Genomic DNA, 19,506 nt, shown 5'->3' on the forward strand with positions numbered 1-19,506 from the left:
GTTTAAAATAGGGGCACTGGACCAGGAATTAGAATCTATTCCCCGACTCAAGAAGCAAGTAACTTGACTCTCAGTCTTCCTGAGGAACAATGTTGGTTTCCTATGATGATGACGCTCTCTCCTAAGGTCTGTCTCCCAAATTCAAGCAATGAAACAAAGTGAGGACTGCAGCTGGCAACGACTGGAAGTGGAGGCTCGGCCTCCCCACCACTTGGCTGTGAATTTGGTTTGGGTCAACTTTATTCTCCTACTTTCTCCACAAGGCAGTAGGAGTCTGGGATGCTGGGAACTGTTTCTTAACATATTTAGAATACTACAATCTGAAAGATAAGCTACTTTTCTCTTGCATCTTCAGTTTGAAAAAAACCTGCAAAGGATTGATAGCTTGGTTGTAGTTTCTTTTTGTTCATTAATTAAGTAACCATGATCCTTATGATGTGGCCTTAAAGATGACAAATGTATTTGCCTCCAGGGTCACAGTGCTGGGTGGCCCAATGTACAATGCAACTCTACACACACAGTATGAGCCTATAATAGCTCCAACAGTAAAAGTATCTCCCTATGTAACATAGGAATTGCATGGTGTATTAGTTGGGGCTGACTAGATTATATGATACTTAAAAAACTAACCCCCCAATCTCAAAAACACTATTTTTTCAGCCACTTGCTACACATATCTAAACCAAGTTGGCAGAGGAACTTTCCTTCACAAATTCAGGGGACCAGGCAGATGTAGACACACCTGGAAAGTGAGTCTCTTTTGCATTAATACATGGCATGTATTTAGTAAAACATGCACTTATATATGGAAGCGGTTACTGATATCAATACATAAGTTGGGAGATGTAATATAATCAGGTATACGTTAATTATAGCAAAATATTTTAAGACATGACCCTGACACTTTTTTTATTCAATAAAAAATATTTGCAGAAATATAAAGTACTTACTTTAAAAAAGACAATTGTTTTTTCACTTGAGAATCATTGGGCATTTTACCTAGCCAATAGATTAAATTTAATATGAAGTACCAGGTTTAATTTAGAGAAAGGAAATTGGCTCTGACATAAAGAGTATATTTAACAAATTATGTAAAATTATTGGCAGAAAATGTTAACTTTAGGTACAAAAGGTGCATTGCAATTTATAAGGAAACCTATAATGAAAACAGTCATATATAACCAGATAAAGAATTTTCTGTGAACTGGATCTGGTTCAAGTTCTATAACATTTGTACATTAAGACTTTTTTCCCTCTTCCTCCCTACTGAAGTTTTCTAAATCCAAAAATAAAATAAGTCTGTAACCATGAAAATTTAAAAACAGGATTTGCTATATGTTAAAGTAGTTCAACTAGTATTACTAAACCACTCCAATATTAGGAACACTAGTGATATATCTGGTATTAACCCATTCTCTTTCAAGAGCATTTGAAATTATTGACAACCTAGAAATTAGCTGGTGCTCCGTGACTGTTTTTACCTCCAAGTATTCATCATGATTTTAGTAGCACTCTATGCTCTTATGGCTAAATATGGCTAAGTTTCTGTGCTATTAGCATCAGTAAGGAAATGAACCTGGCTGGTATTGTCTAATGTAACCTCTGGGAACCTCAATTTTCCAGAGAGGATTAAATCAAACATAATAGTGATGATTATGGTGACAGTCATGTCTAACCTTTATTGAGTAGTTACCGTGAAGACTTACTGTGAGAGCTCTGGACGTATATTAACTTAAGTCCTCACAATTACCCTGTCAAGTAGGCTTGGTTTTTATACTTCCATAAAGAAACTGAGGCACAGAGTTGATAAAGAGTTTATTCAAGGTCACAGAGCAAGTAAGTGGCAGAAACAGGATTTAAACTTCAGAAGTCTGACTCCAGAGTTGGTTTGCTTAACCCCTAGCGTAGGGAGCAAGCATTTCCAATGATAAAGTCTGAATGCTGAGGCCCATCACCATCTCCCTGACCCAATTTCCTTCTGCTCCAGCAAGGTGCTGCCCTCCTAGTAAACCTGCTTCGCTGGTCTGAGGGTGGAGGACTCTTCACTGAAGTGTTTGCATGGTTGTCTCATTTTAATTAGGCTTCTGCCAACTGTAACCTTCAAAGTGTCCATCTATCCATCCACCTGGCCATCCACTCCTTATCCATCCTTACATTATGCAGGGCTACACATTACCTAGCCAGTGGTTATTAAAATTAAAAGTCCCTTTTAATATTTTCATTGGGGTGAGATGTTTATTATTATTATTTCTACTCAATTCTATCTTCCTTTCTTTTTTCTTTTCTAACGACACTTACTTTAAAAGGAAAATGTTAGAGATCTAAATGCAATACTTGGAGCACTCACAGGTAGAGCAGAAATTCAGCTTTTTATCTAAAGTAAGTGAAGAAGGTAAGTTCTAAAGTCAACTCTCCAGGGTTCAGTTTATAGATTTATGTATCTGTGAACTTGATACGGTGCAATCACTGTTTTGTGATCTCCCAAGTTCAATCTGAATCCAGAGTGATGCTGTGCTGGAACCATTATCATCAAGTCACCATCTTTCACTCCAAATCAGTTACTACTTAAAGGACACTTACAAGTCATACATACAATTTTGATAGGGAAAAATGAAAGGTGTGAAAGAGGTTATAATAAAAAAGAAAGTCTTTTCAGGTTATGTGTGGAGACAATGTGCTAGCCATCTAAAATCACAATGATGCTGGCTTCTCTTTATTCCCAAGGTATTTCCTTCCTTTCACAGGAAGGATTATTTGGAGAGCATGATGTGCTCTGCACTGTATAAATTTGGTCAGAGACAGAAATAGCTACTATGCTACTGTCTACTTAGGAGATTTTATTGCTTTCTGTAATCATTTTTCTATTATCTAAATTATTTCTCCCTTTTCCCTGAACTAAAAGCTAGTCATCATTCAATTGAATTTTCCAGATTTTTTAGTAGAAAAAGCAACATTTTAAACCACTATTGGCTCCCACCCTGAGGCACCAGGTTAACTGAGACAGGTAAACACAGTTTACAGGGCAACCCAGGAAATGCACCAGGGGGGACACCTGTGAAGGAGAGGCAATACCAGGAGTCAAGAAAGGGACACTGAAAGAAGAAATGGAAAATCAATGAAGGCAAATACTTTGTAGCACACGTTTGTCAGCCTGCTCAGAGAATGTGCCAAGCTCACCGCACAGAGCTTTCCGCAGTCCAGGCAATCAATAAGAGCTTCCTGCACATGGGAACTCAACCAAACCAGCTCTTAGATGATGAAATAAGAAGTGCTGTGCCTAAAACAACACCAAGTCCTTTGCTGTTGTTGATTTATACTTCTAGCAAATAGTCGGGGCTTCCTATAGTGCATGCATTCTTCAAAGCACTTTGTATGTAGCAAATGATTTAATTGCATAAGAGTTCTAGGAGATGAAAGCAGGATAATTACCACTTTACAGCTGAGCAAAAGGAGACAAAAGAGTATTATGTAACCTACATAAAGCCACAGAGCAGACAGCAAGTGGGCAGTTAGGATTTGCACCTGTGATCTTGTTGCAGACCCCACGCTCCAACTACTGACATAAATGCTACTTGGTATTAATAGTAAATTCAGCTATATCAGCTGAATGATTGTACTTAATAAATGACTGTACTTCATAAATAATATTCTGATTGAAAATTGAGTAATCATTTAAATTTAGAATTGACACTTTCATAATTACAATGATAGAACATTCCTTTGCTTTCTATAAGAATTTTCTTCCTACTTCTCAGTTCTATAGAAAGATAGTTGCATTTTATAACTTTTGTACACACCATTTTTAAATCAACTTGAATTAAAAAACAGAAGATATCAAATACATAATCTGTCACTTATTTTTCTATGAATAAGCTACCTGCTTTCTTATGAGCTTGTCCAAAAAGGAGATATGCTTCTTCGTGTGTCCCTGGACAGACCAAGGAATGTACTATTTCTTTACTTAAATTCTCCTTTAAGAAAGATATAATAGATTTGATAGTAAATTGAAAACAGCATCATGATGCATTCAGAATGCAAAGAAATAAAAAAGAATATATCTAGCATTATGTTGACCAAGTACTAAATATTATCTAATAAATGGAGTTGCAAAGTTTTGAATGGAAAGTAAAAAATAAATATAAAGCTCAGCTTTCTTATTTTCAGGTAAAGTAGATAGCCACCAAATATATGTCCATCTCATACATATTCTCTACCTTTTCTACTTTCACTCTTCATCAATTTTAAACTGTTCTCAGTTATTTTGAAATTTTAATAATTCTGAAATTCTTAAATTTAAATGAAATTTTGATTCCAGAGTTGTCGGATAGTTCTAGAAATCTCAGGGGTTGTCTATTATGATCTTGTCCTTTTGAAAATGAGGAAACTGAGGCTCTAAAATGACAGGACCAAAGTTAAATGATTAGTGTCAAACCCCTGGAAAAGTCTGTAGTCTTCAGTATCTGCATCAATCTCTAAAAGATACACTGACTTGCTTTTTGAGATGGCCTGGCTCTGTTCCCCATCCTACTTGGACATCAGTTTTCTCTTCCCTTCCTCTGGCCCTCAAGTCTCCTCATTTGCGATGCCATTTCCAGTGAGGTTTTTCTTTATTCCTTTTTCATTTTGCTTTGGTTTGGTTTGGTATTCAGTGTGAGCTGTTGTTCTGGAAAGGAATCCTGGTGGATTTAGAAAGTTCGCAGCGTGTAGACTGCTCCAGCCCCGCAGACCTTACTACCGCGCCCCTCCCCCGCACCGCCCCGGCCCACTGATTGACAAAGTGGGTAAAACCCCCTAAGGTTTAGTGCCATTCTCCAATCCCTGACTGCATTTGCCAGTGAGTATGTTGGTTCTTTCATGATTCAACTGACGTCTCCCTTACAGATACAAATGACACCCAGGTCTTGTGGCTGTTGGTGATTTGTCCCAATTTGTTTATATATTGAGTTTTGTAGGGATGCATTTTCATTTAATTTTGCTGTGTATGTTTTCTATGGCTAACTGACTTTGCTCTGTTTTGATGTGAGGACTGAGGAAAATTCCAAAGCTACTCTGCCACCACCACCACTGCCACCCACCTTTCCACAATTCTCCCTCATTTATGTTTTTAAATAACTTTATTAATTTAAAATTTGTAATTTACAGACCATTAAGCTTACCTATATAAAGCTAACAATTTAATGGTTTTAGTATATTTATGAAGTTGTGCAATAATTACCACACAAAATTTAGAACATTTTTGTCATCCGATAAAGAAATGCCATGTTCATTAGCAATAACTCCCCACCCTCTTTCCCTTCAGCCAGCCCTAAGTAACCACTAATCTCCTTTCTGTCTCTACTCATCTGCCTATTCTGGATATTTAATATAAATGGTATCATATAATATGTGGTGTTTTGTGATTGGCAAATATGGGGCAGAGAAACCAACATGGTCATGTTTTAAATTCTGAATCTCAAATAGGAAACAGCAACAATACTGTGACAGATTTCATTGTGACTTGTTTGCACATGATTTGAGGTTGGTTTCCTAATGTAGGGCAATATAGCACCATTTGAGACTATGGCATGGTTACTAAGACTAATGATAATTTTAACAATTTAATCTGTTAGATAAATTATACTGTGTGCCAAGACCATTTTAAGCACTTCACATATACTAACATATGTAATACAGAAATCTATGATGAAAATACTACTATTGTCATCCCCATTTCATCAGTGAGGAAACTGAGGCAAAGTGAAATGAAGTTCCCCTTGAATTTTGAGAAGCTAGTCAGTGGCAGAGCCAGATTCCACACCCTCAGCTGGGTGGAAATATTGAGTTTGGCTCAAGGCGCTTTGCTCTGAACCACTATTCTATAGTCCCTCTCTGATTTTTAGGTGTTTAATCAAATTACATTCTCATTTTCTAAATGGACTAAATTAACAAGTTAACACACTTCTAAGATCCTAGACTATACTTCACAGCACTGATATTTTATTGGTATATAATTTAAATCCAAGGGGACAAAAATCGGTTTTCTTAGTTCCACACATGGTCTTTCAAGCTTTCTCATAATGCTTGTTTTCTGCTTTACACTTTAACTAAAATATAATTTAAAAATTCTTGTTATTTGTAGCAGGTTGGGCTATTAAAAAGCAATTGCTAGTTTTTTCTAAAATACATTCAATATACAATTGAATATATTCAACTATAAATTATCACAATCTGCCTCTTTATTTTGATGACAAAATTATAGACTTAAAAGTACTTATCATAAGTGTAAAATAACAAAGTATTACTCAGTATGCTGCATGTTGGATCCAGTTAAGCAAAATTAATTATAATCATGGAAATTCTCATAGGACATTAAGAGAAGGAGGGAAAGAAACAGTGTAAATATCCATATGAAATTTGGAAAAGTTGGAATAATAATTGTTTTCTTCTATCTTGATTCAACCCATCTATAAATCATTCTGCTTCCCTTGAGAGGAAAGGAATCTCTCTTGTTTAATAGAAGCTTTTCTTTCTAAAATCTCAGAAAAAGTTTTGAAGAATTTTTTTTTATTATTTTTAAATTGCCAGAGTCATTCATAGACTGAGATAATAGAAATGTAGCATGTTACCAGGAAAGTTACTAAAAAGAGATGGAGAAGCACATGCTCACATCTAAGATACTTTTTCCTGATTATATGTTCAGAACCCCATTTTCTGTTGACCAGGCAGCTTCTCTGAAACATCCCCAAGCACAAATCCTGTCTCCAGCTTGACATGGATACCTGGAGCCCTGTGCTCCCTAAACCACCTAGGGTGCAGCATGAATTCTGACTTTATGTATGTAACATACAGAGGATAGCTGAATAGCAGCCATCTTCCCTGGAAAGGTCAGGGGAAAATCAAACTCTAAAAGACTGGCTTCTAAGAAGAATCCTTTGAAGCTGCCCTGCTTGTAAAGAGAGCAGATGCTATAACATCACCAAAACTCAAGTTATGTTTTTGAACGGCTTCAGTGATATTTTAATATGAGAGCAACAATAAAATTAAATAGCTCTCAGGTTTAGCTCTCAGTCCCAGGAGTTTGTCTCCAAGTGAATCACTGCAGAAAACTACAGAAGGCATATCTCTCACTGCTCTCACTGGCAGTATATATATCACATAGTTCTGTTTTGGAAATCAGATGGAATAATTCCCCAGAAAGAACTCTGTCAGTTGAGAAACTGTGCAAATGTATTTATAATTACTTTTAACACTTTTGGGTACTTTTATAAAGAAAATCTGAGTATAGTTAGACTTCACATGTAGAAGCTTGATAAATGATAGCAAATTCTTTCAAGTTACTGTTCACTTGCTAGAGTAGTATTTTATATACCCTAAGCATGATTATCCTGTGCTCAAATTTTGCTTGAATTATACTTGATTGAATTTATTTCTTACATATCCACTAACTGCCAGCTTTCTAACCATTTTTTTTTTACTGGTTCATTTTAAATTAATTTAAGTTATATAAGTGTATATAAATATTAGGCTTACACTTTAAATTGTGTTAAAAATAAACTGAAAGGAGAACATATCTAATATTATAAAGGGGATGGTATGGAAGGCAGAGAGGAATTATTCATGCTACTGGAGGATGGAGAAGCTATTATCTCTTAACATGTAACTCTAAGTTCAACAATTATGAAATTATCTCTTTCAGTTGATTTTTATTTAAGTACAAAATATGTAACAGCAGAATATTTTATAAATGTAAAGCAAAGATAAACTAGCTAGATTATGAATGTGGAAGTGCTTTAGAGAAACTTACCAGTCATGCAGTTTTTAAATTCAATGTCATCAATTGCAGCTCCTCCTCCTAGATCCCTTGTTCTGATACCTTGAAATATGACTTCAAAATCCCTTAACTTTCCTAGCAGGACAACAGCCTGTTGCCAGTGATCACCAGAGTTCTGTCCACTTTTTTGCCAAACTTTTGACAGTCCTTTCTCTGTCTGAAGGAAAAATGTTTGCATCAGCGAAATAAACATAAAAGAAGAAGAAGAAAAAAAAGTTACTTAGAACAGAAGCATTTGATTAATGGAAACTGATTTAAAAAATTGGAACTCTGATAATATCCATAATACTTTACCTCATCAAAACAGAGGCAAATTAGCCTACTAAAGTCTTTCCCAAAAGCAATACTAGCAGATGCAGCAATAAGCTTGTTCTGGTGTTTTGAGAGGCACCATTACTTAAAAGTGCCCTACTTAGGTCAATCCACCTGCTTTTACATGGTTCTAATTCTTGGTATCTGGTGGAATCTGAACAGTTTGCAGAAACCCTGGGTTTACAGTTCCAGATGCTTCCCCAACATATTATTCTTACTCTCTTAATTTTTGAGATTGCAGCTTCCTTCACAGAACTGAGATAACTTATATAAGAGAAGAGAATAGACAGATGAAAGGAGGAATATACGGGAGAGATCACTTATCCCTGATGGATGTGACAAAGGAATCGTGAAGCTAACTAAGCATGAAGGGAAAGCAATAACTTCTAAGATTAGTCAGATTTCAAATTTTCTATTATTCTATTACATTATTTTGACTACTTAAAAATTGTATTATAATATGATTATTATATGAGCATCAGCTGCAACTATTTCTATGCCACATTATTCCACTGTAAAGGAAAAATTAATTATCTAAGAAACTTGTGTAGATATCTCCCCAGAATATCCAAGATAAGTCTACTAGTAGTACAACATTAAGATATATGAATAGTCCCAATATAACACAGCATGACAGAACACATAACATAACCCTAGTAAAGAAACAAAAATGACACCTATAGTAAAACAGAAGATAAGCCAGTTATGCACAAGCATGAGGCTTAGATTGTATATATTGTTCTTTGCTATTCTGGACCTAGCCTCTCCTGGGAACTAGATATTTTTATAAATCATGATGATGGATAAATAGCAGAGAAAGAGAAATAGAACTATATGTACATAGCATTATGTTACAATTAGCCCCAAATTGTTATTAGTTCAGGGTCTTATGTTTTTGTTTTCATGATGAATTCATAAGAAAAATGTTGCCTCTGAAGCTTATAATCAAAACAGTGGAACAGAGGGGAGTATTCAGTGGAACGACATCCAGAAAATTAAGCAAGGTGTTCCAACAGATTTGCAGCATACAAAAGGAGTTACATACTCATAGTTCCATGCTTTTAGGAAACTAATGTTAATAAGTACAACTGACACCTTGTTGAACTGAGGGAGACACACACACAGAACAAGCAGTTCCTCCTCTGCTCAATCAGAGAAAGGGGAGCTTTTATAGGGGAATCTAAGATTAACTTTGCCAATGACTGAGAGTGCAGAGACAGATCCTTCAACATCCTTTCCAAAACAACAACAAATCTTTACGTCCAGAAACTCATGTATCTTCTGCATTGAGGGGGATGGGAAACTCACACCTACCTAACGGAATTTCATATCCTTCTGATGACTAAAGCAGAGACCTTCTTTCAAGGTTCCTCTTTGACTCTCAGTGACGTCTTAGTGATTTTGGATCAAAGGAATGATTAGTTAAATTAAAGACTGAAATAGAGAGGGTCTGACACACAGCACTATAACAAGCCTAGATATTGATAGTCTATCTTAACTTAGAAGCTTAACTTGCTTTTCTAATTATTCCTATTCATCTGCTTCTGCGATTTATAGTGACTCATCAACTATGACAGGCCTCCAAAGGGCTTTCAAAAAATAATATCAAAGAAGGTTATATGACCACTTTAATCAATAAAATGAGAACCATTTTCTTAAATATTACAACTGGCTTTCTAGTAAAAAAGATATTTTAATAAAACATTGTCATTTTACATAATAGGAAAAGAAAAAGAGAGTGATTTCTTTTGAAAACCAACTATGGATCATCCTCATGATAGGTTATTATATAATATCATTCTAATATATTGGCTATTGTTTCTCTTCAGATATATCAAATCTTGCCCCCATCATCATCACAAGTATCCACCCAAATGTGCAATGGAAACTGATTTACTGACTCATCCATCCAGTCATTTATTTATTCAGCCAACATCCAAAGCTGACATTGTGCCACACATAATGGTAGACAACAGGAATAAAAATATGAAAAGTAACAAGCCTCACCTATGGAGGTAATACTCTAATACAGGAGGAAATCATAAATATAAACTGCTATAGAAGCAGTATATAAATGTGTGTGCGTGTGTGTGTATACATATATACATATGTATATGTATCAGAACAACTTTTTAAAAGGTGGTTACATATCAATCTTCTAATTTTTGTTCCACATACACTGTTGAGTTATTTACTTAATATTCTGATTTCCATTCGTTTGAAACTGAGAAAAAGAAATATCTCTGAATTCATGACTCTACTGTTTCCTGAGGATACACATCTGTTGCATTCATGTGGACATTAAATGAAAGAACCTAAGATGAGAAACATATGAAAAGTGACTAGCCACATTAATAATAGTAAAAAAAAAAAAAGGACCTTGATATAATGATTAAATTATAGAAATGCAGAAATTTGAGTCACACTGTCTTCTTACAATTTCACCTTTTAACCCAGCTTTGAACTGACCTGCCTTGTGTCCTACATGCTGGTCCTTTACCTTACGTACTACGGATTTGGTTGGGCAGTGTGGTTGCCTTCATACTTAATGCCACTTTTACTTGGGGTTATGTAAGAAAAGCAGTGAGAAATGCTGGAAGGATAGAGCTATAAAATTGCAGATCTATTATAAATAAAGTGTAGCCGCTTGGAATTTTCATACATCTGAGGTGAATATATAAATTTTCCCCAAGTTACCAGCCAGTTTTTCCAAAAATAATTGATCAGCAATTCTTTTATCCACTGACACATTTATCATATTTTCCATCTGTTTCTAGAGTTTCTGTATCACTCTCTGATCTCTTTTTCCATCAAGGTTATACTTATTAAGTCACTGTGGTTGTTTCTTCCTGGAAGATTTTAGTGGACTTATTTTCCATATTTCTCTTGCTAATAATAGGAAGAGCTAAAAGCCCTGGACATTATATATATAGCTTTACATTAACATAATATTCTGGGAAGTGGAGAAAAGAAGGCAGACAAGTTAGGGAGCTCAAGACTCAAGGAGCCAAGAGGTGGTGAGGTTCCTAAATGTTCTCTTTGCATAGTATGTTCCAGAACAGATATGAGAATCTGGTAACATGTAGAGCCAACAGGCATGGACTCTTCTCTGTAGCCAAAAATCTTTCCAAACATCTATTACATTTGGAATAAGGTCTTCAGTCAGTGACTCTTTTGTTTATAAGAATTTTTCTGCCCTGAGAAAGCAATTTTGAGGGTTAGATAAATATACTTACTGGGAAGATGTGTGTAGTTTCACATATATATTCTGTGATATCATTTTAAATAGAATATCCTCATATTTTTTTATGAAATAATGTTCCTTTAAGTCCAAAACATTTATTTCTTGACAAGGTTACTTTAAAAATTTAGGCAACCACTTAATAGCAAAAAGCTGAAAGCTTTTCCTTTAAGAGGAACAAGACAAGGATGCCCACTCTCACCACTTTTATAAACATAGTACTAGAGGTCCTTGCCATGGAATTAAGACAAAACAAAGAGATGTAACATCCAAATTGGTAAAGAAGAGGTAAAGCAGTCACTATTTGAAGATGACATGATAATACTTATAGATAACCCTAAAGACTTCACCAAAAAACTATCAAATAGCCAAATTCAGCAAAGCTGTAGGATACAAAATTAATATACAGAAATCTGTTGCATTCCTATATACTTATGGGACAACATACTAGCAAACATACAACAAACTAGCAAAAACAGGAATCAGGAAAACAAGTCCTTTTAAGTTGCATCAAAAAGAATAAAATACCTAAGAAGAAACCCAACCAAGGAGATAAAAAACCTGTACTCTGAAAACTATAAGACATATATGAAAGAATTTAAAGAAGACACAAATAAATGGAAATCTATACTGTGTTCAAAAATGGCCATCCTGTCCAAGGCATTTTACAAATTCAATGCAATCCCTATCAAAATACCAACAGCATTTTTCAGCAGAACAAAAAAATGCAACCTAAAGTATGAGAGAATATACTCATGACTCTTCTAATAAGGGTTTAACATCCAAAACATATAAAGAATTCATACACCTCACACCCAAAAAGCAAATCACCCAATTAAAAAATGGACAGAGGAGCTGTACAAACACTTTTCAGAAGAAGAAATACAGATGGCCAACAGGCACATGAAAAGATGCTCCACATTGCTAATCATCAGGGAATGAGATATCATGTCACACCAGTTAGAATGGCCACTATCCAAAAGACAAGAAATAGCAAATGTTGGTGAGGGTACAAAGAAATGGGAATCCTCCTGCACTGTTGGTAGGAATGTAAATTTGGTGCAGCCACTGTGGAAAGCAGTATGGAGGTTCCTCAAAAAAAAAAATAGAAATACCATATGACCTAGTAATTCTACTCTTAGAAATTTACCTGAAGAAAACAAAATCCCAAATTTTAGAAGATATATGCACCCCTATGTTTATCACTGAGCTATTTACAAGCCAAGATATGGAAGCAACCTAAGTGTCCATCAATAGATGAATGGATAAAGAAGATGAAGTAAATATATACAATGGAATATTATCCAGCCATAAAAAGAAAAGAAATCCTGCTATTTGCAACAACATGGATGGATTTAGAGGGTATTATGCTCAGTGAAATAAACCAGGCAGAGAAAGACAAATACTGCATGATTTCACTTACTTGTAGAACATAAAAACAAAGCAAAATGAAAGGAACAAAATGGCAGTAGACTCACAGACATTGAGAAGTGACAGTGGTTATGAAGGGAGAGGAGTTGGAACAGGTTGGGAGAGAAGGTGAGAGGGATAAAGGGGCACAGTAATTCACAATCACGATAGAAGTTGGTCACAGGATTGTAGTGCAGCATGGAAAATACAGCCAAAAATTCTATAACAACTTTCCACATTGATAGATAGTAACCAAACCAGAAGGAGTGAGGATTTAATAATAAGGGTAACTGCTGAACCACTGTGTTGTACATTTGAAACCAATATAAGATTGTATATCAACAATACCTCAATTTAAAAAAATTTAGGCAACCAATATGGGCCTTTTAGGTGAAACACTTTAATGCAAAGTATAGAGATAATAAAGCTGAATCTGTATAATTAATTTCTTATAATCACTTTTATCTTTATCATACCAATCTTTCCAGGATTTCCAACTACATAATCATAAAAACATTTACATTATACAAGGTAGAAAGTTTAGTTTCTTTTTCACTCATAGAAGCACATAAAATGACATAAATATCTATATGCATATAGATATATATGGATCTTCCTTTGGGATTAGGAGCTGCATTTTAATATGGTCTAAAGAAGTTCACACAGTTTGTCCCTGTCTGTTTATGGAGTGGACACAAAGTCCCGATGTATGACTCTCATTTGAGCTTCTCCATTTCCCACACAAGTGTAATTTCTTTTCTCCATGTTCACATGGTCATTTTCTTCCATGTTCATGATTGGAGGTCAGTAGAGCAACACCTGACAATTGTCTTTAGGTCTTCAAATTTCTCTACTACATGGCTAAACCAAACTGTCATTGGTTGTTAGATCTGGACATTAAGCATGTCACAACCTTACTGACCCATGACCATTTTATCATCCACTGAATGTGCCATTAAGATATTCTTTAAACAGAAAAAAACATGAGTTTATCTTAAAGGATAACAGTGGCATGGATACATCTATCTTCATGGTGGAGTAAATCATGAATACACAGTATGTTCAATGAGCAGTATGATTGGCATGCTAATAAAAATGGGCCATATCAAGTGTGAGCATATGAAATCAATGTCTATATTGTGACATAAGGGGGTGCTATGGCTCAATTAGCAGATAACCGAATCTCATGTTAATGGGCTCAGAGGCTCTTTGCCCACCTTCATTTCCTATCAGGCTTCTCTTCCTTCCTCCTGCAATAGCCACACTCACCCCCTTGCAGCCCACCAATGGCCATCTCCTTTGCACTCTGCATGCTTACGTGAAATGTCCTTTTCCTTTTCCCTTTTCAACACAGTCAATTCCTACTTGTGTTTCAGTGGAATCACCATTTCCTCATGCAATCTTCATTGATCTCACCTAGGTCACACGTCCCTGCCACTGACCCTCAGAACACTATCTCCTGCTCCTTCATAGCACCTACTACACTTAAGTAGTCTTCACTGGTGTGAAAACTAGGTACATATCTGCCTTTTCCATTAGGTAAATGGAACAAAATCTGATAAGTAGTATCTATCACAGTGCTTTGCATATAGTGGGTGTTCAAATAACTACATATATAAGGCATGCATCTGGGCACACATTTTTGTATGAAGAGTAAAAAAAAAATTCATTACATAACTGATACCAAATGTGTACGCAATATAAAAAATTTATCTGAAAACCTCCCCATTAGAAAGCATCAAAAATATTTCCATTTCCTTTTCAAACTGTTGACACAGGCCTAGAATATTCTGAGATTGGGGAGGAAAGAGAAGACCGTATCAGGAAAGCAACTGCTAGAATTAGAGGACTACAATATTTAGTGAATGGTTTTTGTCTCTTCAACTGCCACCTTGGAGAAGTCTTCTAGAACCTTCAAGGTAGGTTTCATTCTCATACATTACCACTCTGTTTTATTGTTTACATCACGTACCACTTCCCATTTTCCAGTATCATCTTGGCCTTTACATTTTAATAATCATTCCCTGTCTTTCCCACCTCAATGTAAGATCTATGAGGACAAAAGCATTCTCCACCTTACCTACCTCTGTATCCCCATACCTAAAACAGGGCTTGGTATATTTTAGGCACTATAAAAGCATTTGTTTAACCAATGAATGTATATTTAATTTTAGGTTGGTAAATTAAGATATTGCATGGAATTGTTCATATTAATTGAAATTGGCTTGATGTTCCATATAAAATTTCTACTGGTAAAACTCCCAGGTAAACACTAATTTTGATGGGTTTAAATTGCATAACATATAGTAACAAACACTTAAAAATCCATTAAGAGGTATATTTTCTAAACAGGGAGGTACTACACTTTTATGGAAAATTTCCCTGAGAGATATAACTGCTCTAAATATTATGTGACATCAAAAGGAGTAAGAATTCACCACAGAAATACAAACAATTATGAAAGAATACTATGAAAAATTATATGCTAACAAACTGGATAACCAAGAAGAAATGGGTAACTGTCTAGAAAAATTAAACCTTCCAAGATTGACCCAGGAAGAAACAGAAAATCTGAAAAGATCAATTACCAGCAAAGAAATTGAACTGGTAATTAAAAAACTACCTGAGAACAAAAACTCTGGATCAGAAGGCTTCACCGTTGAATTTTATCAAACATTTAGTGAAGACCTAATACCCATCCCTCCTTAAAGTCACCAAAAAATACAAGAGGAGGGAATACTCCTAAATTTATTCTGTGAGGCCAGCATCATTCTAATACCAAAACCAGGCAAGACCCCACCCAAAAAGAGAAAATTACAGACCAATATCGCTGATGAACATAGATGCAAAAATACTCAACAAAATATTAGCGAACTGAATTCAAAAATACATCAAAAAGATCATCCATCATGATCAAATAGGATTTATGCCAGGATGCAAGGATGGTACAACATTCAAAAATCCATCAACATCATCCACCAATCAATAAAAAGAAGAACAAAAAACACATTATCTTCTCCATATATGCTGAGAAAGCATTCGACAAAATTCAACATCCACTCAGGATTAAAACTCTCAACAAAATGGATATAGAGGGCAAGTACCTAAACATAATAAAGGCCATATATGATAAACCCACAGCCAACATTATACTTAACAGTGAGAAGCTGAAAGCTTTCCCTTTAAGATCGGGAACAAGACAAGGATGCCCACTCTCCCAACTTTTATACAACACAGTTGCAGAGGTCCTTGCCATGGCAATCAGACAACACAAAGAAATAAAAGGCATCCAGATTTGCAAGGAAGAAGTTAAACTGTCCCTGTTTGCAGATGACATGATATTGTACATAAAATGCCCTAAAGAATCCACTCCAAAACTACTAGATCTAATATGTGAATTCCATAAAATTATAGGATACAAAAATTAATACACAGAAACCTGTGGCATTCCTATACACTAATGATGAACTAGCAGAAAGAGAAATCAGGAAAATAATTCCATTCACAATTGAATCAAAAAGAGTAAAATACCTAGGAATAAACCAAACCAAGGAAGTGAAAGACCTATACTCTGAAAACTACAAGACACTCATGAGAGAAATTAAAAAAGATAACAATAAATGGAAACACATCCCAAGCTCATGGATAGAAAGAATTGATATTCTAAAAATGGCCATCCTGCCTAAAGCAATCTATAGATTCAATGAAGTCTCTATCAAAATATGAACAGCATTCATCAATGAACTAAATCAAATAGTTCTAAAATTCATATGGAACCATAAAAGACCCCAGATAGCAAAAGCAATCCTAAGAAAGAATAAAGTGGGCGGGGGGGGGGAGAGATTACCCTACCTGACATCAAGCTCTACTTCAAAGACACAGTAATCAAGACAATTTGGTACTGGCACAAGAACAGACCCACAGACCAATGGAACAGACTAAACCCAAGCATATATGGTCAATTAAGATATGATAAAGGAGCCATGGATATACAATGGGAAAATGACAGCCTCTTCACCAACTGGTGTTGGCAAAACTCAACAGCTACATGCAAGGGAATGAAACTGGATCATTGTCTAATGCCATATGCAAAAGTAAACTCAAAGTAGATCAAAGACCTGAATGTAAGTCATGAAAACATAAAACTCTTAGATGAAAACATAGGCAAAAATCTCCTGAGTATAAACATGAGCAACTTTTTCCTGAACACATCTCCTTGGGCAAGGGAAACAAAATAAAAAATGAACAAATGGGACTACATCAAACTAAAAAGCTTCTGTACATCAAAGGACACCATCAGCAGAACAAAAAGGCATCCTACAGTATGGGGAACATATCTGTAAATGACATATCCAACAAGTGGATTAACATCCAAAATATATAAAGAATTCACATGCCTCAACACCCAAAAAGCAAATAACCCTATTAAAAAATGGGTGGAGGATATGAGCAGACTATTCTCCAAAGAAGAAATTTAGATGATCAACAGGCACATGAAAATATGCTCCACGTCACTAATCATCAGGGAAATGCAAATTGAAACCATGAGATATCACCTCATACTAGTTAGGATGGCAAACAGAGAAAAGACTAGGAACAACAAATGCTGGCAAGGATGTGGAGAAAGGGAACCCTCCTACACTGCTGGTGGGAATGTAAACTAGTTCAACCATTTTGGAAAGCAGTATGGAGATTCCTCAAAAAACTAAAAATAGAAATACCATTTTACCCAGAAATTCTACACCTAGGAATTTACCCTAAGAATTCAGCAGCCCAGTTTGAAAAAGACAGATGCACCCCTATGTTTATTGCAGTACTATTTACAATAGCCAAGAAATGGAAGCAACCTAACTTTCCATCAGTAGATGAATGGGTAAAGAAGATGGGGTGCATATACACAATGGAATATTATTCAGCCATAAGAAGAAAACAAATCCTACCATTTGTAACAACATGGATGTTGCTGGAGGGTATTATGCTCAGTGAAATAAGCTAGGCAGAGAAAGACAAGTACCAAATGATTTCACTCATATGTGGAGCATAAGAACAAAGCAAAAACTGAATGAACAAAACAGCAGCAGAATCACAGAACTCAAGAATGGACTAACAGTTACCAAAGGGAAGGAACTGGGGAGGGTGGGTAGGAAGGGAGGGAGAAGGGGAATATGGGGCATTATGATTAGCACACATAACATGGGAGGGGCACGGGGAAGGCAGTATAGCACAGAGAAGACAAATAGTGACTTTATAGCATCTTACTATGCTGATGGACAGTTTCTTTAATGGGGTATGTGGTTGGGACTTGATAATGGGGTGAATCTAGTAACCACAATGTTGCTTATGTGATGGTGTATTAATGATACCAAAATAAAAAATAAAAGGAGTAAGGATCATCTATAATAAGAAGTAGGCCATGGAGCTGATTGTTCTAATGAAGCTACATTGAGAATAATCCTTGCAAGGTCTATACTATACTCTCCTTGTAAAAATTAACCCAAATAAAACTTTAATCTATGATATTCAAGGTGATTTCCTACTTAATGGTTGATGGCTGGTTTCTACTGTCTTTCACACTTCATTTGGCTCCTGAAGGAGAAAAGCATTCATATGGTTGAACACAGAAGAACAATGGGAAAAATTAAAAATGAGAAGTCCTTAGGAAGCATTACCAGGAAGAATAACAAGAGGAGGCAGCTAGTTCTGGAATAAAATGTCAGTCATGAATGATTGCATCTGTCCTTGGCACAGTGCTCTCATGAGGGCTGATAACCATTTGATGCAACAGAAAGACCAGCATTTTATGACAAAATTACTGGATGTAACTCATCTCACTTTCTTCTCCAAAGGATGGGGAATATTAAGAGATAAAATAAAACATATGTGTGTAAAAGAGCAAATGTGTACAAATTAATAGCAAACTTCAAGTTAAGATCCTTGTACAAATTCTCCTTCCCAAAGTGATACTACTATACATTGTTTATAAGGTGTGAAAGTAATTTTTTGGTAGAGTATTAAATGTAATCTCAATTCAAAATCTTCTGAAAAACCAATACTTTCTAATAGCAGACACAAAATAAAATGTATAATGTTAATATTCAGAAAAGTATATATTATATACATATAAATAATGGAAGCATTTTCTTGCTTGAATAAATCATTGGATTCACCAAAACAGGAATACTGTTTGGTATTTGACAAGTCAAAAATATACAAGCTTTTACTCTCAAAATATGTTAATGAAATAAAAAGTGCATTGAAAAAAGGATTACAAACCTTAAAAATCAACAAAGATGAAAGACAATACTAGTATAAGAATTAATTCAATAGTAAGAGATCAGTCCAGCCATCATTCACACAGGACAAGAATTCAGTAGTATAAACAATGGTTTCTTAAAAATTAGAATCCCATCATGATAAAATGAATTTTTTCTTTTTTCTAGTTACTAAACTCATACATTTAGCATCAAGTCTTAGTCAAGTACCCTTGTCTTACTAATAAAATGTTAAAACAACAAAAACTTAAAATTAAGCTTGCGTTACATAAAGTCAAGGGAGGTTTGTTTAACTTGCTCACTACATTTTAATATTCTTTAGTGTAAGAAGAAGGCAAGAAATGAAATCCCAATAGACATCAATCACATACATGTATTTTAATGTAACTCTATTATTAGGCATCTTTTGTATGACATTAAGTGACCTGAGTGTCAAGTATAAAAATAAGTAGAAATTAGGG

At 35.2% G+C, this 19,506-nt stretch overlaps 1 protein-coding gene across 9 annotated transcripts in view; it reads right to left on the minus strand.

Moving 5' to 3' along the window:
• Positions 1 to 19,506, minus strand: part of MALRD1 (MAM and LDL receptor class A domain containing 1) — a 672,837-nt gene that overhangs the window by 263,921 nt on the left and 389,410 nt on the right. For all 9 annotated transcript variants that reach the window (XR_012127984.1, XM_073229124.1, XM_073229120.1 and 6 more), the window contains exon 29: positions 7,784 to 7,967. Coding sequence is in view for 8 of the 9 variants with exons in the window: in XM_073229124.1 (XP_073085225.1) it covers positions 7,784 to 7,967 (184 nt within the window). In the remaining variant the exon portion in view is untranslated. The remainder of the gene's footprint in view (positions 1 to 7,783; positions 7,968 to 19,506) is intronic.

The sequence above is a fragment of the Manis javanica genome, chromosome 2 (assembly GCF_040802235.1).
Source record: "Manis javanica isolate MJ-LG chromosome 2, MJ_LKY, whole genome shotgun sequence".
Classification (NCBI taxonomy): Eukaryota; Metazoa; Chordata; class Mammalia; order Pholidota; family Manidae; genus Manis; species Manis javanica.